The 23712-nt window shown below is 45.8% G+C and overlaps 1 protein-coding gene across 1 annotated transcript in view; it reads left to right on the top strand.

The window, feature by feature from the left end:
• The first annotated feature begins 444 nt into the window (after positions 1–444).
• The window catches only part of PSEN2 (presenilin 2), a 29045-nt gene continuing 5777 nt past the window's right edge, over positions 445–23712 (top strand). The window contains exons 1-7 of the mRNA XM_060245507.1: positions 445–649; positions 852–1084; positions 1898–2039; positions 15373–15440; positions 16626–16846; positions 17890–17988; positions 19104–19181. Of these exons, the coding sequence (XP_060101490.1) occupies positions 506–649; positions 852–1084; positions 1898–2039; positions 15373–15440; positions 16626–16846; positions 17890–17988; positions 19104–19181 (985 nt within the window). The 5' untranslated portion in view covers positions 445–505. The remainder of the gene's footprint in view (positions 650–851; positions 1085–1897; positions 2040–15372; positions 15441–16625; positions 16847–17889; positions 17989–19103; positions 19182–23712) is intronic.

Here is a 23712-nt window from a genome sequence, read left to right as displayed (position 1 = left end):
GTTCTTATGTTCTTATGTTCTGGTGAGTGCTTTGGAACTTCTAAATGGCTTCTCATGAATGGTTTATCATCTTAGCTGGAGATTTGGAGGACACAACACAGAGGGGTCCCACAGCAAGTGGCAAGCCATCTGAGGTTCCATGGGGAACTCTGATGGGGTTCTGCTGCCCTCTGGGTCCTCATTTTGTGATAACTCTTGCCTGCCAATGCTTGCTAAACCAAAAAAATAAATCATGTTTTGCTACAGATTGGTAACTTCTGAAGCTATATTGGGTTAAATCTTGCTCTCAGTACAGTTCCTGAGCAACATTCTTGATGCCACAGTGACACTACAAACAGCAGTATTCACATGTTGAATATGATGACTGGAAATCAGGTTTAGTATTAGTTTTAAGTGTATCATTATCTAACTATTTCTTACTTTTCTCCCTTTACCTTGCTTGCTGTTTTAAGGTGTCTGTGAGTCTTTGATGTAGCCTCACAAGCTCTTCTGTGAGGGAGGGAGCATGATCACCTTCATGAATAACTCTGACAGTGAGGAGGAAACCTGCAATGAGAGGACATCCCTGATGTCAGCTGAAAGCCCCCTTGTACCTTCTTACCATGATGGTGTGCAAACACCTGAAACAGCTGAAACTCACACACACAGGGTAGGTCTGCCCTGCTTCTGGGAAGAAGCAACACTTGAGAAAATGCTGATCCAGTTCTCTGTGTGGGGAGGTCCTCCTATGTAGATATTCTTTAATTACTCCTGTGGAAGAGTGGAAACATAGGCTAGGGAGCACCTCTTGGGTGGTTGAATTTGGCCTAGAAGCTGACAGCTAATTAATCTCTTGTATGTTCTTCTTGCAGAAACGGCACACTGGCAGCAGTCACAGTTCCAACAAAGCTGCAGATGGCAACATATCTGATTCAGAAAGAGCTCCAGCGGGACACAGTCCCCTGGATAATGAGGAGGAAGAGCTGACCTTAAAATATGGAGCAAAGCATGTGATCATGCTGTTTGTGCCTGTCACGCTGTGCATGGTTGTAGTTGTCGCAACCATAAAGTCAGTGCGTTTCTATACTGAAAAGAACGGACAGCTGTAAGTAATCCTTGACAAACACTAACATGCTAAATCAGACACGTAATGTTCTGTATTTTAGGGCTGTAATCCCCTGTACAAAAATGCTTCTTACAGTTGATGCTGTGCACTTGAAAAAAATGAGGGGAAACTGAGCCAGGATATTGAAGCAGCTGGATCTTTTGCTAAACAGGCCAGGATCTTTTGCTAAACAATATTGACAGATTAAATTGAAAAGAGTATGGAGCTGTTTAGGGGGAAGGATGCATGTGTGTTAGGGGTGTGCAAAAAAAAAAAAATCCCCTCCCCATTCGAGTCTGTTGGACCCAACAAATATTGTTATTCCTGAATATTTCCGAAAACCAGTATTGGTATTGTACTGGTATTTGGTAAATTTTTAGGAAACAAGAATTTATTTGGCTCCACTATGCCCATAGAGTATAATGGGTATTATGGTTCCCATAGAGTATAATGGAAAATCAATAAGTTTAAATGTCTTCTGAACTTGGTGAGTAGTTATCTCCTCGGGTATCCCATAGTAGAAGTCAAAGAAAGATACAAGCATAGATGACTGTGGCCCTGAAGCAGCAAAGAGAAATGCCTCTTACCCAGATTACTATTGGTAAAAATGTAATAACTAAGTTGGCAATTGCTATTTTTAATGGTATCTCAAAGGTCTGATGCCAGAGTGTTACCGTTACCTTTCTGTTTTGGCCTGGGATGTTGGGTTCTGTATAATTGCTGCTCTGTCACACAATTTAATGGGCTAAATTTCTCTTGATGGCAAATGTGTGAGTGCAAGCCACCTTTAATAGAGATGTGGATCTCTTCCAGGATTTATACCCCATTTACTGAAGACACACCCTATGTAGGCCAACGTCTCTTGAACTCTGTGTTGAACACCATCATCATGATCAGTGTGATAGTAGTAATGACAATCTTCTTGGTTTTGTTGTATAAATACCGGTGCTACAAGGTAAGGATAATGAATAGATTGAGCAGGCCTCTCAGCTGCTGAATGTTTTAGTTGGTCTTCTAACTGGTTTTTTAAAGTTTGAGATGCACATGGTGTGTGCTATAAGGTTTTGTCATGCATTAAGAGTAAAGACAGTTGTCACAGTGGGTATTTGCAGGCTGCCGTCTGCGTATACCTGCAAATCAAATGCTGATTCATTCCCATGCCTTGCTTCTTGCATGATGCTTCATATGGCCCATGCATTATATCCTGTAATACTAAACTAGATAATGCAAGCAGCATGATGGGGACAGGCCCAAGAAAGAGGGAAATGTTAGCATTTAGGGGCAGCTCCCAGCTGTGCTGGGAAAAAAACGTACCTTTACTGTGTCAGGATGAAGAGAACCCTCCAAAATAGTGTATGGTCTCATCATGCTGCCATGGAATCCTGCCAGCAGGAAGGCAGCACACAGGCTCAAGCCCAGACTTTGCTGGGAGGCTATTAAACTGAAAGGATGTAGTTTACAGGTTACTTACTGTTAGTTACAGGAGGGTTTGGGTGGAACGGAAGCATGTAGGGGGTGATGTCAGGAGCGCTAGTCAATAGATACTTTCCACAACCAACTTTCCCCCAGGTTTAAGCTGAAATTCTGTGTTTTCTCAAAGTTTGCCTTGGATAGAAAATATATATTTGAACTAATAAGTTGAGAGTTCTTTTAGCAAGCCTTTGCTTTTCCTGAAACATTATGCTTGTCTTAACTCTAAAAATTATTTGTGCTACTTCCAAAATTCTGTTGTAATATTGTTATGTAACTTCTGTGTTTAGGTTCCAAATTAATGTGTACATTGTTGAACCAAATTTACTTCCTCAGACAAGGTCTTCTGACTCAAAATGACATTGTTCTGTCTTCCTTTTGGCTCAGCTCTGAATGATAAAGTTGCACTGAATTTGTATTCACGTGGCATGCTAGTCATATATACCCAACTTGGAAATGGCTTCCTAGAGTTTTAGAAATGGAAAGAATGATAACCTTGTGACTTGGAGGCAAAAAGGGCAAATGGCATCTTTGAATCTTCTTTTAAGTAGTCTGCAGTGGCAAGTTACAGGGTACAAAATGACTGTATTGAAAGCAGTTAAAGTCAACATTCAGGATGGATGCAGAATAGACCTTTCTATATCTAATATTTTGTGAGCATCCTCAGCATCTTAAATAATCCAAATTTGGGTCAATATGAATGTTGCTTCCATGGGATTGTATTGATACAAAATTCTGTTAGGGTTCCCGTCCTTTCAGTGTTTCTGCTAAGCTGAGTTAGTGTGAGCTAGCTCACAATTTTTTAGCCTCCAGCTAAAAATATTTTTATCTCAGCTCAGGAAAAATGTCCTTAGAGCAAACTAATGTATGCAGTAGCTCACGACTTTAATGCCAATAGCTCACAAAGTAGAATTTTTGCTCACAAGACTCCACAGCTTAGAGGGAACATTACTTCCTTCCCTTCCCAAATGGAAATGACCATGCTGACAAAACAAATCTCTCTTCATTCCAAAATAGGTCAAGAGAATTTATTATACTGAGCCATGAAATTGTTGTTCTTAAATAAACTGACACAATTTAGCAATCTGTTAAACTGCGCACAATCCATTAGCCTTATATGGCATGGCAGTGCAGAGCCTTGGTATCACACAGTCTCAGACTGCAAAACTAGACCTCTGCTGCATGGCTGGTGAGCTTTGTCTAGCTGGGAGAGGTCACCGTTTCTGGTGCCTTATAGATAGCAATTGACAGTTTTTGATTAGTACCATGGAGAAGTTGCAGGGTTTGTGGCTCTTAGGCTGGCTTCTAACTCCACCCCCCCCCCACACACACAAATCCGCTCACTGCCTAAACAGGAGGGGAGTTTCAGGTCTAACTGGGCTTTCTAGGTAACAGTGTTAAGAAAGTAAGAGAATATTATAGAAGATAGATAAAGGCTTTAATAGGAGGTTATATTGGACCTTTAAACAGTCATGATATGTTATTTTTTAAATAAATAAATATATAATTATTTCTCATGAAATAATCTCATATTGTTATGCTAATATATCATGTCACGTCATGTATTTGCCAAACTATTCTTCTTACACATTTATACATGGAATAAGAAATCTTCAGTATTCATATTAGTAAAACTGCCCATATATTATGTGTTTGGGCAATTATAACAAAGCTTATTTAATATGTTTCTCCCCTTTTCCCCATTCCTCTTTTTTCCCTTCTGTACCCCCACTGAAAACTTAAAATAAAAATCTAATAGACTAAGAGACCCCCCCCCCCCCAAATTGTGCCAAATTTGATTGAGGAAGATCATGACACTTTGATCTTCTTCGTGGTCTCTGTGCATTCACACATATGGGTAATCCGCAGGATTGGCCCCGACCTCGGAGAGTTCAAAGCAATCTTGATCGTAGATCTGGCGCGCCTCCCACTTGTCCTGGGAGGAGACAGCTACTGCGCATGCCTGGACAAGGGGGAGGTGCTTAGCCACTCAGTTTCTTCCTTACCGCCGACCGGATCGCACCTTCCTCGTTGATCTCCAACTTCTTCATTGCAATCTCCAACAACTACCTTCTCTTCGCTTCAATTCTTCATCTTCTACTTCTCCTGGTATCGTATAAAAAAAAAAAAAAAAAAAGCCTCCTCTTACTATCTTTCTGGACTTTCCCCCTCCCTCCCCCCCCCCCTCCCGGGCGGATGGAAGGAAGGGACAAGATAATCTTTAAACGCTGTACCAGCTGCTCCTCAAAAATCCCCTCGTCCGACGGCCACTCTCTTTGCTTGTTCTGCCTTGGAGAGGCACACCGTCCAGACTCCTGCGTGCACTGCAGCCAATTTGGCAAACAGGCCCGCAAGAACCGCGCCGCGAGACTCAAGAGCCATCTCATTGGGAGAGGCGCAGTCGGCAGCTTCCGTGGCACAGACTCCCTGTAAGCCTAAGACCGGCAAGCACTCTAAGAAGTCGGACGACCCCAAAAAGCGTCGCCGCTCCGATTCCGCCCACTCGGACCCGACGGGCAGCACTAGCTCAAAAAAGCATAAGACCCGCCCTCTCGACTCGGCCTCGAACCCGACCACCAAACCGAAGGCCTCGAACCCGACCGCCACTGCCTCCGGATCGATGCCGAAGACTCCGACGTCGAAGTCGACGGCAACACCGTCAATCACTCCGTTGGAAATCATCCGCATCTCATCAAAGTCGCCGTCCATTCCGAATTCCCCACCAGACCAGCTGCTGGATACGCACTCTACCGCATCCGTTAGGACCCACACTCTCGACCCCACTAAATTCGTAGATCTCTCACAGCCGATAGACGCCCACGCGCTCACCAGAGAACCCTCGACCCCGAGAGATCCCCTGACTAGACCTCGATCTCACAGTCGCAAACGCACCAGGTCCCGCAGTCGCCGACACACCAGGTCCCGCAGTCGCCGCCGTACCAGGTCCCGCAGCCGCCGCCGCACCAGGTCCCGCAGTCGCCGCCGCACCAGGTCCCGCAGCCGCCGGCGCTCTCGCAGCCACCGCAGGGGGAGACACTACTATTACTCTCCATCGAGATCTAGGTCTCCATCCCCACGGCACCGAAGACGGCACCGACGATCACCATCCCATGATCGCCATTACCACAGCTACCAAGAGTCTCCGCGCTACCGAGATCGCACACACAGACTCCAAACTGCTTCGATCGAATCGCTTCACCATGACGACCCCACGGACCTCGGCGCCGAACCGAAGCTCCCGTCACCACTAGAATCCCTACACACGGCTCCCAAGACAACACCTCAGCCCGACCTACCTCAAGGAACCGACGACGGATCCGAGGAGGAACTCTCCGACTCCGACCACTCTTCGGGTTCGGACCTACAATCCCCAGACTCCGACATAGCCAAGCCAGCAGACTTATCACCGTCTGAAAGCCCAAGATCCTACCTCGACCTGGTAGCAAACATGGCAAGCTCGCTAAATCTAAAGCTCAATACGGACGCCCCCAGAGTCTCGGACGTCGTTTTTGATCTAGTCCACGCGGATCTTCCATCCAGCTCTTCTCTCCCAATGCTCCCCGTTCTACTAGAAACACTCAAAGAAGCATGGGACAAACCGGCATCGGTACCGCCAACATCCAAGAGGGTTGAAGCGCTGTACAAGATACACGCACCTGATTCCAAGTTCCTGTTCACCCACCCGGCTCCGAACTCGATCATTGTACATTCGTCCTCGAAGTCGAAGCAGACTAGACACCCGGTACCACCAGAACGGGAGGGCAAAAAACTCGACACCATCGGAAGAAAGATTTACGCCCTCACTACAGCCACAACCAAAATCCTCAACTACATGGCATGCTTCTCCGCATACACCCACAACCTGACCACCTCCCTCGCCGCATTGGTACCATCCCTGCCCGAGGCATCCCAAAAGTCAGCCACCACGACCCTGCAGGAGATGGCCAGAGTAACCAAACAGCAAATCAACACTGCCCGTCACGCTGCACAGTGTTCCTCCAGAACCTTGGCCTCAGCCATAGCACTCCGCAGACACGCGTGGCTCAGGTCCTCCTCCCTCCAACCAGACATCAAATACAAAGTTGAAGATTTGCCCTTTGATGGCCTTGGCCTGTTTAGCTCCTCTACAGATGACATCCTCACATCTGTAGACGATGGCAGGAAGAGGGCAAGACGACTGGGAGTCTCCCAACCTCTGACCCAAACCAATCGACAAAGGAACTGGAGGTCCAACCAATACAAAGGGAACAGATCCCCACGACAACAGGAACCATGGAAGCGCAAACCACCGCAGTCCAAGCCTTCCTTTCAACACAGACGCCAAACAACCAAGAAACCTTCAACCACACCCAAACCGTCTCTCTGACCTCCCTGCCCCGAGCCGTCCAGTCTCCCTCCATCAGCCAAACCCATCAACACGACTACAACCATTCTACACTGCCTGGAGGACCATAACATCGGACGCCTGGGTCCTCGCCATCATTCAAAGAGGCTACCTAATAGAGTTTACGTCCACTCCAAAGCACCACCGGTTCCTCACCACACCCCCGTCCGCACCCCTGCAGACGGAAATCGCGTCTCTGCTGGACAAGGGCGCGATAGAACCAGTCCCACCCCAATACCATCGCACCGGCTTCTACTCCCGGTACTTCCTGGTGCCAAAAAAGGACGGAGGACTCCGACCCATTCTCGACCTCCGCAAACTCAACCTACACATAACCTACAAGAAATTCCGTATGGTCACGCTTCAGGCAATCCTCCCGCTCATCCCAGAACGAGCATGGATGGCGTCCATAGACCTCCAGGACGCCTACTTCCACATTACAATCAACCATCATCACAGAAGATTCCTCAGGTTTGCCATAGGGAAGCAGCACTTCCAGTTCTGCTCCCTTCCCTTCGGTCTCTCCACAGCACCAAGGGTCTTCACCAAGTGCATGGCAGTAGTAGCAGCCACATTACGCCAGCAACAGATATCAATCTTCCCGTACATAGACGACTGGCTGATCGTCGCCCATTCCAGGGAGCAACTACAACTGGACGTCTCGACCACCCTCTCCACCCTGGCCACCTTAGGCCTCCTAGTCAACCTCTCAAAATCCAAACTAGTCCCTACCCAAAGGATCCAATTCATAGGAGCAGACATCTCCACGCTCTCACAAACGGCTTTCCTACCTCAGGACAGGGCACTCGCCATAATGTCACTGGCCAACACTATCATCGCCCAGCGCTCCCAAACAGCGCTCACCTTCCAGAGAATGTTAGGCCTCATGGCAGCAACCACAGCAGTTCTGCGGTTTGCGAAGCTGCACATGCGTCCCCTCCAAATGTGGTTCGTAAGAACTTTCCGCCCTCACACACAACATCAATCCACACTGCTCACCCTTCCACTACACATTGTACCATCCCTCAAATGGTGGACCAAGGAACATCACCTCTACAAGGGCATGCCATTCAAGCAGACACCGCCCTCGGTGATTGTAACCACAGATGCCTCCAACTGGGGATGGGGAGCCCACTTGGAAGACCTCACGGTGCAGGGCCAGTGGACAGACTACGAACGCTCTCTCCACATAAACTGCCTGGAGCTCATCGCAGTGCACAAGGCTTTGCGGTCCTTCCTCCCATCGCTAAGGAACCAGCACGTCCAGGTCACCTCCGACAACATCGCCACAGTCTTTTACATCAACAGGCAGGGCGGCACCGCCTCCGTCAGACTCTGCAAGAGAGCCCTAGCCCTGTGGCACTGGAGCATAAGCCAGGGCATCTTCCTCACGGCCGTACACCTACCAGGGGCCGAGAACACCCAGGCAGACGCCCTGAGCCGCCACTCCACCAACAACCACGAGTGGTCTATCAACAGCCGATACATCAGACAGATATTCAGCATCTTCGGACAACCGAAGATAGATGTATTTGCTTCACCGTCAAATGCCCAATGCACCCGCTTCTACATGAGAGGTCCTCCATCCCACCTCTCCAGGGGGGATGCCTTTATACAAACTTGGAAAGGAACACTCCACTACCTCTTTCCGCCCATTCCACTTATCACCAGAGTTCTACAGAAGATTCAGGTAGACCACACAAACTGCATCCTCATAACTCCATGGTGGCCGCGCCAACCCTGGTTTACGACCTTGCTGCTCCTGTCCAACAATACCTTCATCCAGCTCCCTCAAACACGGGATCTCCTCTCTCAACAGGGCGGCAGGGTCCTTCACCACAACCCGGCATCGCTCAAATTAACAGCCTGGAGAATCAGTTTCTAGACTTCCCTCCGGAGGTCCGTCAGGTCCTAGTGAACTCCAGAAAACCATCTACTAGGAAATCCTATCTATTTAAGTGGAAACGCTTCTCACACTATGCCTCACAGCACAACTTCGACCCCAACCTCGCCACTATACCTCAGGTACTAACTTACACCTTAACGCTATCCAGAGCGGGTCTGTCGTATTCTTCCCTGAAGGTACACCTGGCAGCCATCTCTGCCTTCCACCCCCGCATCGATGGCACAACGGTATTCTCTCACCACGCGACCAGAGCTTTCCTCAAGGGCATCATTCGCCTACACCCACCAATCAAACAAGTTCTACCCACCTGGAGCCTGTCCCTAGTCCTGAGCCAACTCATGAAACCACCCTTCGAGCCCATGGCCTCCATCCCACTACACCTGCTGTCATGGAAGACGGCACTACTTACGGCCCTCACCACAGGCAAGAGGGCCAGTGACATCTGCGCATTCAGAGCAGACCCACCGTATACGATATTTCATAACAGTACGGTGGTCCTCCGACCTGACCCGACCTTCCTACCCAAGGTCGTCTCTACCTTTCACCTAGGAAGACAGTCCACTATACCAGCCTTCTTCCAGCACCCCGCGGACGCGGGACAAAGGGCACTCCACAACTTGGATGCACGGAGAGCCCTAGCCTTCTACATAGACAGAACCCGCCAAATCCGTAAAGACCCTAGACTCTTTGTCACCTACGCTACCCATAATAAGGGCAGCAGAATATCTACCCAGAGACTCTCCAAATGGATTGTTGCTGCCATCGAACTCTGTTACCAGCTGGCAAAGCAACCAATCCCTCAACATATACGAGCCCACTCAACCAGAGCCGTGGCTACCTCGTCTGCCTTCATGAAAGGCATCCCTATAGAGGACATATGCGCTGCAGCCGTCTGGTCCTCCACATCTACCTTCGCCTCGCACTACGCTCTCGACGTCCGTGCCCGGCGAGATGCCTCCTTCGGACAAGCAGTGCTACGATCGATCTTCGACTAACCACTGTGAGTACCACTATCATTACGTTACGCTCTAACCCTTCATGTTCTTACAGGTCCAGCACCCACCTCCGAAGAAATGGCTCGCTAATCACCCATATGTGTGAATGCACAGAGACCACGAAGAAGATGGACAGGTTTCTTACCTGTAACTGGTGATCTTCGAGTGGTCATCTGTGCAATCACACAGACCCACCCAGCCTTCCCCGCTGCTGGAAGCTAGTAAGCACAGTTATTTCCACCTATCCGGCGGCGGGAAGAAACTGAGTGGCTAAGCACCTCCCCCTTGTCCAGGCATGCGCAGTAGCTGTCTCCTCCCAGGACAAGTGGGAGGCGCGCCAGATCTACGATCAAGATTGCTTTGAACTCTCCGAGGTCGGGGCCAATCCTGCGGATTACCCATATGTGTGATTGCACAGATGACCACTCGAAGATCACCAGTTACAGGTAAGAAACCTGTCCTTATTGCTGGTAAACTGCTGAATTTGTATGACTTCCAGGGAATATTGTAAGGAATCTTAACAAAGGGAAGATAACAAGATGTACTAAGGTTTAATCAAAGCATTGGAGGCAATGCTTAGTGATAACCATACCGACCACCTACTGCACCACCAGAAAGCCTGCCTGCCCTGCTGGATGCTGTGTCCACCTGGGCATTGGACTTCCCCAGGCTATTAGTTCTGGGGGATTTCAATGTCCATGTTGATGACGCAGCATCTCAGCAGGCACAGGTGTCGTCCATGGAGACACTAGGACTCAGCCAATTTGTATCGGCTCCCACGCATCAGGCTGGTCACATGCTGGATTTGATCTTTGGGGCAGGTATAGTACCAGATCTGGTGGTGGCAAAGCCAGTTCCATGGTCAGATCATTATGCCCTGAAAGCCCAGTTAGACCTGAAACTTCCCTCCTGTTTAGGCAGTGAGTGGATTTATGCTCTCCCGTGGAGCCAAATGGACCCAGAGCAGTTTCAGGAGGCCCTGTGGGATCCGATGTCCCCTGGCGGGTCATTGAATGAATTAGTGGAGGACTGGTACTTTCAGTTCTCCGCTGCCATTGATATTGCTCCCCGGCGCCCTCTTCGTTGTCGCGCCAAAGCTGCCCCGTGGTATACCATGGAGCTGCTGAGGATGAAATGGCAACTTAGACAGCTAGAGCAAGTGTGGCGACATGCTCCTGATGAAGAGTCAAGAACCTCTTATAGAATGTTTATGAAGGTCTATGAAGGGGCTATGAAGTCCGCTAAGAAAGAGTTCTACGCGGCCTCCATAGAGTCTGTGAAGTCACGCCCAGCCCAACTTTTTAGAGTAATTCGGTCATTAACGGTCTTGCCATCAGGCAATCAAAATGGTAGAGAATTGGATATTGGCTCTGAGGCTTTTGTGATATATTTCGCAAATAAAATCCTGACTCTCCTGCCACGATTGAGACAGTACACGAGCTGGAAGCCCCTTGGCTGTCTTCTGGTCCTATATTGGACTGCTTCAGCAGGCTCTTACCGAGCATGTGGACCGGATCCTGGCTGCAGTAAAGCCTGCCACTTGCCCCCTGGTGAAAGACAGTCAGGATGGTATCAGGAATTCTCTGGGTGATGTTGTCAACTTGTCCCTTTCAACAGGGACCTTCCCAGAGAAATTCAAGGAGGCAGTGGTTCATCTGCTTTTGAAAAAAAACATCATTAGACCCTGGGGTTTTGGCCGACTACAGCCCAGTTTCAAATTTACCATTTCTGTGTAAGGTAGTTGAGAAAGCGGTGGCGGAGCCATTACAGGTTTTCCTGGATGAGACATCCACCTTGGACCCATTCCAGTCTGGCTTTCGCCTGGGCCATGGGACGGAGACTATCCTGTTCGCTCTCACAGATGACTTAAGACGGCATCTGGATCAAGGCGGGTCAATGCTGCTGATACTTCTTGATCTGTCAGTAGCATTTGACATGGTCGATTACGACCTTATGACCCACCGCCTTGCTGTTGCCGGAGTTCGGGGGTGGTGGTGGCCTTATAATGGTTTTCCTCCTTTCTCCGGGGATGGAGACAAAGGGTGGTGCTTGGCAAGCAGACTTCCTTGCGGCATCCACTTATATGTGGAGTGCCACATTCTCTCGCCAATATTATTTAACATCTATATGTGCTCCCTTGCCCAGATTCCTTGAGGTTTTGGGCTGGGTTGCCCACCAGTACGCTGATGACACCCAACTCTATCTGTTGATGGGTGGACAGCCAGTCACCACCTCTGACCAGTTGTTCAAGGCCTTGGGAGCCGTGGCTGGGTAGTTACAACAGAGCTGGCTAAAGCTGAATCCAGCTAAGACGGAGGTTCTGTACCTGAGTCGGGGTGGGGTGGGAATGGGCATCGAGCTCCCAGCTTTGGACGGTGCCACATTGGTGCCAGTCCAAAAGATGAGGAGTTTGGGAGTGACCTTGGATGCCTCCCTTTCCACGGAGGCCCAGATCATGAAGGTTGCCAGGTCAGTCTTTTATCTTCAGCAGATCAGGCAGCTAGCACCATATCTATCCCCCCAGGACCTGGCTACAGTGATCCATGCAATGGTCACTTCTAGACTAGACTACTGTAACTTGCTCTATGCTGGCTTACCCTTGAGACTGATCTGGAAACTGCAGCGGGTGTAGAATGTGGCGGCTCACCAGACTGCTGGCGCTCTGCAGTCTGTACTGGCTGCCCATCGAGTACCAGATCTGCTTCAAGGTTCTAGTGGTAACATTTAAAACCTTATGCGTCCTGGGACCAACATACCTGCGGGACCGTCTCTTTCTATATATGCCTAGGAGGTCGTTACGTTCGGCCTACTAACATCTGTTGGCTGTCCCCGGTCCAAGAGATGCCCGCCTTGTCTCAACTAGGGCCAGGGCTTTTTCAGTCCTGGCCCCAACCTGGTGGAATCAGCTCCCTATTGAGATCCGGGCCCTACCTGGCTTATTAGCCTTCCGTAGGGCCTGTAAAACAGAGCTGTTCCATCAGGCTTTTAGCTGAGGCTGTGGGCATCTATTTTTGATCTGGTTGGCCTCCCCGGTCAGCACTATCATCTGTGCTAGGAATTGGAATAAAAACTGCCATCCCTATGAGATATCATGATGTGAGATGGCTAGGCTAGGCAATATGTGATGTCATGGTAATCTGAGTGCTGTTTGTCTGTTTTAAAATGTTTTATTGTATTTTATTGTTTTATTATATGTTGTACTCTGCCCTATGGGGAATGGACCGAATAGAAATTTACTAAAATAAATAAATAAATAAAATAACATTTTTTCTTTGTATAACACATGACAAAATGCAGGCCTTAGCTAAACTTTGGTTTAAATTGTAATCTAGTGAAGGCTATATACAATGCAATCCAAAGCAGAGTTACACCCTTCTTAGTTCACTAAAGTCAGTGGGTTTAGAAAGGTATAACTTTGCTTATGCATTGCACTGTAAAGCTTGATTCCTGTGTATGTTTATTCTAGTGAAATTTGTGGGAATTATTCCCAGAGAAATATGAATATGGTCAGATTAAAAGATACTCTAATAAGGCACTAGCAATTAAGTTAGCTGCTGATGTTCTGGCCAAGAAAACATTAAGCGAGGGGAAGGCTTGAGAAAGAAGGGAGGAAATGTTCCAAGCTGTAGGAATAGGGAACTAAAAGATATATCTGCAAGCCATGTGGGGGGAGAAGTCTGAAGAGGAGCATGAGATCAAAAGCAAGCTGATTAGGTGCTGCACCTGGTTTATGCAAGGCTATTTACTGTTTTCTGAACAAAAATATTAACTAGCATCACTAGGAAAATGTAATGTGGCTGCTGAAAAGAAAACAAAGGTGGCTGTCATTTTTGCTTTGAGATTTTATAATTGTTTGTAAGTGCTGATTCTAACACTCAGATGTGATAGTTTAGGTCATGAAGATGGACCTCTGTGTTACGAATTTTGATGCTAGCACTCTGGAGCCTTGCTGTAATCACCCATAAATTTGCCAGCCATGTTTTTTCAGACTCTTTCTTCTTCTGTTTCCTGTCCATTCTGTCTCCAAGAACAGAGTTTTCCGTGGTTTTTGGTTGATGTTGTGTAGCTTCCTTTTTATTTCAGTGCTCTAGCCATGGCAACCTTTGAAGTCAGATGGCAAGTCTTGGAAAGAAAAGGAACTAAAGCATCAAGTAACCTTCTCATAAAGCCTGAAACCATACCAGATTAATGAACTGCAGCATTCTGTTTAACCAGCCCCTTGCTTTAGAAAGACAAAGGAAAACAAACCAAGGAACACCTTCTTTGGTGTTTTTAAGTGGAGACAATAATGCCCATCAGCTTGAAGAAACCAGTTGTGAAATTCCTCCTGAAGCAGCCATTGTTGGATCCAAATTAACTATAAATCCATAGCCAATGTCCATTTCTGAGCAAGGTCCTTGAGCAAATGGTGGTCATTTAATGCCAGGCTAGATGGTTTAAATTACCTAAACCTGTTTCAGTCTGGTTTCCAGCCTCATTGTGGAATTAAAATCTTCATCACCCTGGTAAAGGCCACCGATCAGAACTACCAAAGGAAAAGGAGCAAATCTCTGGTTCTTGTGGATTTTGCATTGGCTTTAGATACCATTGACCACCATACTCAAGCAATTCTGTTCCTAGCTAGCTGATCAGTGCCGGGAGGTGAATTTTTGAGGTCCTGTAGTTTTGTCCCCAGTGATTTTTAGTACACGAAGCTGCTTAGAGAGGTCATCCAAGGGTGTGGCATGAGATACTACCTATATTCTGATGACATTCAACTCTCTAGGTCTGTAAATGTCCTGAATGAGTGTTAGGAAATAGTAATGAACTGGATAGAGACTGATTCCTAATCCCCCATTAGCTGAACCATGGAACTCCCCAGTCTTGTTTGGATTAAATTTTAGTTTATCAATCTGGTTTGTGTGGGATTGTACTCCTTTGTGATGTTTGATCTTTGACTACAGGGGATGGCTCAGGTCTTGGTGATCTACCTGTAGCATAATTTGCCAACTTTGGATGGTGTCCCAGGTTTGATCACATTTTTTCAATACCTTGATCAGATCCAAACTTGGTTACTATTGGGAGCAGTTTTTATAGTCTGCCCTGGAGCTTCAAATGGTACAGAATGTAACAGCAAGATTACTGACAGGCATAAACAATATAGGACATATAATGTCAGTTTTAAAAGAACTGTACTGGCTGCAAGTTGGTTTCTAGGCACAATTCAAAACTAGCATTTTCAGTTCTGGGTGCCAGGTAAATACTTTCTGTTGAATAGGCTTTGCATTGATTGTTCTTTCTGTCCTGTTTTAGTTGGCATGTGCTGAAATGGATTTAGAATACTTCCTTTAAAAATGCCCTATCAAAGCTGTCCACCGTACCTTTGATGGTACTATTTTATTCTTCTGTTTAATATACTGCTTTGTGGCTATTATTGATTTATGTGGCTTTATTTTGTAATGTTTGGGGCCATATTTTATGGGAAACAAAGCTAATAAGAAAACTAAATACAATAAATAAATGGTCTCACTAAGATTATCTTTCCATTGAGCAGTTCATTCATGGCTGGCTGATTCTCTCATCTCTGATGTTGCTGTTCTTGTTCACCTATATCTATCTGGGGTAAGTGAGGACTACTGTTGCTCAGCTGTTTTAACAGTGCTTCATTCAAGGAATTCTCAGACTTTCTAATCATGATTTTCCTTAAGTTTTTGCCCCTTGACTTAGCAAAAGTATAGATAGTCACTCTTTGCATCTGGCATGAACAGTGGAGCATTTAGAAGGAAAGGGAACATACTTATGTCTTCTTGCTTTCTCTTACTCTTATAAATGATCATTATCTTCCTTGCATTAATAATTATTTATATAAAATCTAACTGTGTATTAATACTCTCACATGGAGTAACTAACCCAAGCAATGTCATGTATTTTATAAACCAGTTATTTATATGTAATCATAGATATGTCAGCTTTGCTCCATTTTCCTGACTGGTATTCAGAATTTTCTATAAAACTGTGGCTGTTTCCTCCGCAAATGTATTGAAGGGACAGAGCAATGTCTCAAAGGTAAACATGATTTACATGCAGAAAGGTCCTTAATGCACCTGTTTTTAGCAGGAGGCTAGACATTCTGAACACATAGCTGTGAAAAAACTGGTTTAAAGCAGCTTTTGCCTCTACAAAATGGGGAATAGCTTGTCTATTTAAAAGTACCTTTAACAGCCGGTGAAGAGTGAGGAGGAGTGGTCAGACATGAACTTCTTCTTCCTGCCCTTCCTCCAATTTTTCAGTGTGTCTTTGTGTTACTTTGGTACCTTCCTTCACAGATAACATAATGGTGGCTTAATTATGTCACTGATGGACACAAGGCTGTCTCTGAAAATGGTTTCCTTGTGTTGTTGTAGTCTTCCCACTTCCAACATAGTAGCCATGTTCATGTTAAAGTGAACACATGTATAACCTACATCTATATGTGTGTACACCTGTTTGTAAGGAAAAACTGGTGTGCGTATGCTTTATAAATGAAACTGGGAGTCAGTACCTGGGTAAATGTAGTCCTTAATTCACACATTCAGCTGTACTTGAATGTGTTGAATGTAACATGACTATTACTCATGTTTATAAAGAAAAATCAAGTGTAGTTTGTATGTGCATTGTGTGTAACTTGTACACACAGCTAGTATTTATACTTTGTTATGTCATATTGTGCATTTCCTTCCACAACACTGATTTCTGCTGTTTTGCTCGCTGGTGGCTATTTTTTCATGTACTTCTTGGCTAATCTTCTTTATGATTTGTATTCCATAGTGAGGTGCTAAAGACCTATAATGTGGCTATGGATTACCCTACCCTGTTCTTCATCATTTGGAATTTTGGAGCTGTGGGGATGATTTGCATCCACTGGAAGGGGCCCTTGCAGCTCCAGCAAGCCTATCTCATCATGATCAGTGCCTTGATGGCTTTGGTTTTCATTAAGTACCTGCCAGAATGGTCAGCCTGGGTCATTCTAGGAGCCATCTCTGTTTATGGTATGTCTGCAACTGAAAAACTCCAGGAGTGATTTCTCCTTATGGCTTCTCTTTAGTGAAGGCAGAGAAAGGGACTCAGAGCTAGCTTAAATGAATGTCTGCACCAGCAACACTAAACACAGTCTGTTTGCATCTGTGCATTGTTTGTACCATATCTGAGAATTACTGTTTTTGTTCCACATAAAGAGTCCATTTCAAATTGTGTTGGGAAGGAGGAGGAGGAAGTGATCACTCTTGCACCAGTGTTATCCACAATTACAGTTGCCAGCCTCAAGGTGGGACCTGGAGATCTCCTAAGATTACAACTGATCTCCAGACTATAGAGATCAGTTCCCCTGGAGAAATTGGCTACTTTTGAGGATGAACTCTGTGGTATTATATCTTGCTGAGGTCTGTCCCTTCCCTCAACCCTGCCATCCTCAGGCTTCACCCCCAAATGTCCAGGAATTTCCCAATGCAGAGTTGACAACCCTATGTACAATACCCTTCCTTAACAGGTGCCCTTGCTCTGCTTCCTGCCTTCTTCCAAGAAAACCAAGTAAGAACATAAGAGAAATCATGTAGGATCAGGATAGTGGTCCATCCAATCTAACACTGTGTCACATGGTGGCCAAAACCCATGTGCCAAGTACGTCTTTTAAAAGGTGCATGCATTTTTCGTAATGGTGCAAGTTGTCTATTTCTTCCCTTACAGTTGGCATGTCTTGGGGGGCAGGGAGCTGAATTTGCAGCAGGGTGAAAATATAAAAACTGACATTCTCTTTCTCTCCCTCTTAAAAAAAAAAGAAATGAAAATCTGTTGCCTGAGTGAGTTGTTTTGTTCTACCTAATTATATGTCTGGCTTTAAATCTTTTACTTGCGTAGCTGCCTATCTGATCAATGAGAGATAGCTTATCAAAGTAGGCAAGAAGTCCTGCATTACAGGGAATTTAATAAAATGTGTTACATATTTGAAACGCTCTGGGAAGGACAACCTGTTAGAAGATGGTACACAAAAAATGCAAAATGCCATAATTGATCACCTTTTTTTTTTTCTCCCTAGACTTAATGGCTGTTCTATGTCCAAAAGGGCCACTTAGGATGTTAGTGGAAACAGCACAAGAGAGGAATGAGCCAATATTTCCTGCACTTATTTATTCTTGTGAGTAAAACAGGAAGTTCCTCTGCATGATTGTGTCCTATCCCCACAGCCTAATATAAGAACTAGTGGTACATTATCAGCCTGATATAAAAGTACAAAATCAGAAAAACACAAGGATATCAAAATGGTACACTTTTCCTGACAAAAGTATTCTCACAGCTGCACATGCAAACGCAAAATGTGGGATTTGGCTCAGAATTCAGGTTTAAATAATATATATTAAATCTCTAGAGCAGGGTCTCCCACACCTTGAATACATCTTATCCCCTCCCTTGGCTAACAGAATAAACAATGCCAATAAACCCCAAATATGCCCGTGAATGCTCTTGATGTAGAATTGGTGTTACCTTGCTGAGAGTCTTGCATATTAAGTATGTATTATATCCAGCCCAGTTCAGGATATGTACTAGTCTAGCTGAGCATGAAACTGGTCTTCAGTATGTTTCAAAAAGATAAAGGAGACCACAATAATTTCCCCCAAGATCTAGCATCTTTTCAAAGGGAGCTGTGCATTTAGTGCTGGAATTTCTGCAAAGTCCCTTGGGAAGAAGAAACTACAGAGGAAAATAGTTTCTTCATCTTTGAGGTTATATGAGGCCTTCTCCTGCTTCTAGTCAGGAGGTCCTCTGAAAAAGAAGGCCTGGCTGTCCTGTGCAACAACATACCAGACACATCTGCACTGGTCTTGCTCTCTGTTCCCTGCATATGAATGAGAAGCCAGTGCAGATAGGGTTCTAGGGATTTGGGGAGTGTGTGGAATCAAATCCACTCTGACCACATTTCCTCCTTGAGGTGCTGTGGGTAGGAAGGAGATGTGTTATATATAATGAAAAATGCAGCTTTGGTATATCAAAATTATGGAGGCTTTGTCTTAGAGAACTTTGATAACTGATGGATTGGACAGATATTCTGATGACTTTTTTCTGTTATGTAAAATGTAAATCACAGCCCTTCAGTGTGCATAGGTATTTGTGGTGGTCATTTTTTCCTACTGTTTACAAAGCAAAGGAAAAAAAAGATAGTAAGACTGTTTTGATGATGCTATTTAGAAAATTTGAACAGTTCTTGCGTCCTATTTGTTCAAGTCACTGATTGGAGTCATTTCTCCTCTACAGCTGCTATGATGTGGATGGTAGGCATGGCAAAACAAGATCTGGCACATAGAGGAACTGCTCAGCAAACATGGGATCCAGGTAACCTGTGTGTCTTTAGAAAAGAAATATTGTGCCTTGAAAGTGTTCTGAAGTGCAAGGCATTCTGCAGCAGTCCTCTTGCTGGATGTGCAAGACAACTCCATGTCCCACCTGGTTCTATACTGGGGCTGCTTGTAGAACAACAAACAGAGAGAGTTCTTTCCTCTTTCTTCCTAGCTGTCTTCCCACTGAAAAGTCACTCACTATTTATTTGCTTAATTTATAGTCCACCTTTTTTACTGAGACTCAAGACAGTTTACAGCTAAAAACCAATGCACTAAGATGAGTATCAGACATATAGCCCACAAAATTGGAAGTACCGCACTAAAATCACAACATAATAGACAGTATAATCCTAAAATACTGTTATTCCTGGAAACAGCTTTGGGGTATCTGTATGTCGATGCACGTAGAGACCAAGAGGGTGATTCTTAGCGACGCAAGAATGAAGGCTGTACACAGTAGCTGTAAAACCACTATATACATTTATTTACAACACCACTCACTCTCCTGACTGACAATATGCTCCGCTGCACTCCAACTCCTTTAACCCACAATCACCACTGTTACTCTGTACATTTATACATGGGACAGCCAATCAGCAACTTGCTGTGCCATGCTGACTCTGCTGGCTGATGTAATTCCTCTGGCAGCCAGCCACCTGCTGTCATGTAGATCATCTAAGCCTTCAGATCTACTTTCTGTTCTGCAGCACATGCTATAAGCTGTCTCTTTACACATAATAGTGACACCCCTCCTCAGGTTATAGCTGTGCTGTCATCCATACATTACAACATGGCATATACATATTGATCACTTTACCATCAATACATTGGTTACATACATTCCCATATATCCATTAATTACAGTTCAGTATTTTGTTCTCCTGAACACTTGTGTTAACGCACACACATTTTGCTCTGCTTGCCAATTAACCTGCAAGCATACCCTTATCAGTTGGCACTTTGCCCAGACTGACCATATCTCCTCAGTTGGCTCTCTGCCCAGACTGAGCACTTGCCTTATCTTTTTGCTGGCTTGTTTCCCAGACCTGTTGGAAACACTACTGTATCTTGTCTGTTATAAGCGTGTATATTCTTTTCCATACACATTTTTACTTACACATTTTTATATTTTTAACAATCACAGTTTGGAAATGTTCACGCTTTAGCTTTAGCTTTACAATCATAGTTTAGTTACATAGTTTATCATACATTTTCAAACAGTAAGTTTGTTTTATTTTACAGCATTGTCTTTACATTCCAGCACTTTATTCATTTGCACATTGCACCATTATAATTCAGTTATTGCTTACAGCCTCTCCTTCCAGGCTTTGCTCATGTGTCTCCTTGCTCTCCAAGAGGCATCTCATTCAACAGTTCCAGCACACTGGGATACGTTTTAGGATGGTCATCATATACATAAGTATATCCTCCTTCTTCCCTAGTGAAGGAAGTATCCACGTGTACCTCTGGTGCACTCTCACAGCCCTTTGGCTTTCCATCTGGCAAACTGTTTCCCTTGCCCAGATAGTTCACATCAGTATCAAAACCATATCTTTTTGGCGGCACACCCTTATTTTCTCTTGCAGAGACTCTGACCGGCTCCCTTTTTACAGCCTCAGAAGTCTCTTGCTCTTTACTGCTGCCTGCTGAACTGCTCATACTGTCTTCCTCCTGCTTCAGTGAGCTTTCCGGCTTTTGCCCCTCCTCACTTTCTAGAGACAGTCGCAGCTTATTTTCTCTAGGCATTTCATTGGCATGAATCTTTGACCAGTTTTCATCCTCGCAAAACGAGGCAGACCTACTCAGCCTTATCAAGTCATTATTGTCCACAAACCTCCAGGACTTCATGCCATTTTGGTACCCAACAAACACCAGCTTTTTGGCTTTGGGATCTCCCTTTCTCCTCTTAACCAGAGGGATGTTCACCCAAGCCTTTGAACCAAATATCCTTAGGTGATCCAGGGATGGCTTTCTCCCATACAACAAGACCCTGTAGGGTATATCGTTTATAGCTTCTGTCCACAACCGGTTGGAAATATAACAGGACGCCTTTAAGGCTTCACCCCAGTATGCCTGCTTTAGACCACTATCTTCTAACAAAACATGGCAAATCCCTTGGAGTACTCCCGCTCTCCATTCCACAATCCCGTTTTCCCACGGAGAGGAAACATTAGCAACCCTGTGCTCTATGCCCTCTTGCCTCAAATAGTTGGCAAACTCTTTGTTCAGGAACTCACCCCCCTGGTCAGTCTGGATTGAGGCAATCTTGGCATTTAACTGTTTTTGCACTCTCCTAGCCCAGTACTTGAAGGTGGCACAGACATCACTCTTGTGCTTAATAGCATACACCCACGCAAACCTGCTGTGGTCATCGACTAGAATCAACCCAAACCTATTTTTAGAAACACTGGGTGCATACGGCCCCACCAGGTCGGCATGTATTAATTGGAGCGGTCTCTCAGACACTCGTTCACTCCATTTGGTCGATGGAACTGCCCTTGATTTGGCTGCTTTACAAACATTGCAATCTAGAAAGGCATTGCATTTATCAACCTTCACTCCCTCTAATATTTCCAGAGTTTTATTTATTGTATGGTAGCTGGCGTGGCCCAGCCTTCTATGCAGCCTGTGAATGCACCTGTTGTGTGGCTGTCTATTCCACACAGTCTGTGCTTTCCCCACATTTTGCATAAGCTCATACACATTGGCTTTTAGAGTGCCTTTAGCCAGCTGTTTACCCTGCTTCAAAATTGCACAGCCCTGCTTTTCAAATATTACGGTAAACCCAGCTCTTGCCAGAACAGAGACACTTAACAAGTTAGTTTCTAGCTCTGGCACGCACAATACATTCTCAAACCTGTGATTAAGTCCAGGAAAATAGACCGTGCCTTGTCAAAGCACGCTAGCTTGTCTCCCATCAGCTAAGCTGACAGTTTTTTGCTCAGCTGGCTTGCAGTCGTGCAGCTCCTCTTGCTGGCAGCAGAATATCTGAGTAGCCCCAGAATCTACAACCCAGGGCAGACTCTGCAGTCCCGGACCAGTTCTTACCAGAGTCACCTGGGGAGTCCTTGAAGACTGCTGCCGGCTCTTTCTCTGCTGCTGCTGAGGACAAAATCTCTTCAAATGTCCGAGTTGATTACACAGATAACAACGCCTCCTCTGCACCTGCAAGGCTTTTTCTCCCTCGGCTTGCCAGCTGGAACCAGCCCCAACAGACCTCTGCTTATCTTCTCCCTTGGCTCGAGTCTGCTCTCTCTTGCTTTCCAGCTGCCTTTGCTCTTCAGCCAGGAGTTTGCCGGTCACATAAGGCAAAGTTAGCTTGTCAGCATCCTGCCCTTCAAATGCTAACACCAGCATGTCATATCTCTCGTCCAGAGAGCTCAATATGATGTACACCTTATCTTCCTCAGCCACGGCCTTCCCTCTTGCTTCTAGGTCTTGGAAACAATTAGACATACCGTCGAGGTGGTCCCTCATCGACTCCCCGGCCAGCATACGTTTCCTGTAGAGCCTCCTCCATAGGGATATCAGCGAGCCTGCTGACTTCTGTACATACACAGCCTTGAGAGCTTCCCAAGCCTCCTTTGCTGTCTGGTGCCCCGGACATGCACCAGCTGGTCATCTGCAACACTTAGAATGATTGTGGCTAGAGCTTTTTGATCCTGAACGGCCTCTGCCGCCGTGGGATTAGCTGGAGGAGCTGACACACAGTCCCAAAGCCCCTCTTTCTTCAGGAAATGTTCTAACCTCAGCAACCAGGTGTTGTAGTTGGTAGTGGTGAGCTTCTCCACCAGCACAGTAGCTCCTGCTGTAGCCATCCTGCTCAGACTCCTTTCAGCCACTGCTGGTCTCACCTCCTAGGCAGCCTCTGGAGCAAGTCAGCGCCCTTTCTTTACCACCTCTCTCTCAGGTATTCTAGGCGCAGCGGAAGCGTGCTGGGCCCATAACCCTGTCGATGTGCGTAGAGACCAAGAGGGTGATTCTTAGCGACGCAAGAATGAAGGCTGTACACAGTAGCTGTAAAACCACTATATACATTTATTTACAACACCACTCACTCTTCTGACTGACAATATGCTCTGCTGCACTCCAACTCCTTTAACCCGCAATCACCACTGTTACTCTGTACATTTATACATGGGACAGCCAATCAGCAACTTGCTGTGTCATGCTGACTCTGCTGGCTGATGTAATTCCTTTGGCAGCCAGCCACCTGCTGTCATGTAGATCATCTAAGCCTTCAGATCTACTTTCTGTTCTGCAGCACATGCTATAAGCTGTCTCTTTACACATAATAGTGACACTGTACCCATTAGCAACACTGCTCATAATTTTTTTCTTTATATGATACATGTAGGGAAAAATATTCTGAAGATTCTACCAAAGGCTGTTTTGATAGAAGGTGAAGGCTTCAGATAAACTTTTCTTGGGAAGGAATCACACCTTTGACTCATAGTGGAGAGGTGGGGAATTGTAGGCACATGTGGGGTTAAGGAAGGACAGAGCGAGAGTTATTGCATCAGCTG

The sequence above is a fragment of the Heteronotia binoei genome, chromosome 1 (genome assembly GCF_032191835.1).
Source record: "Heteronotia binoei isolate CCM8104 ecotype False Entrance Well chromosome 1, APGP_CSIRO_Hbin_v1, whole genome shotgun sequence".
Taxonomy (NCBI): Eukaryota; Metazoa; Chordata; class Lepidosauria; order Squamata; family Gekkonidae; genus Heteronotia; species Heteronotia binoei.
This window is presented reverse-complemented; position numbering and strand designations above follow the sequence as displayed.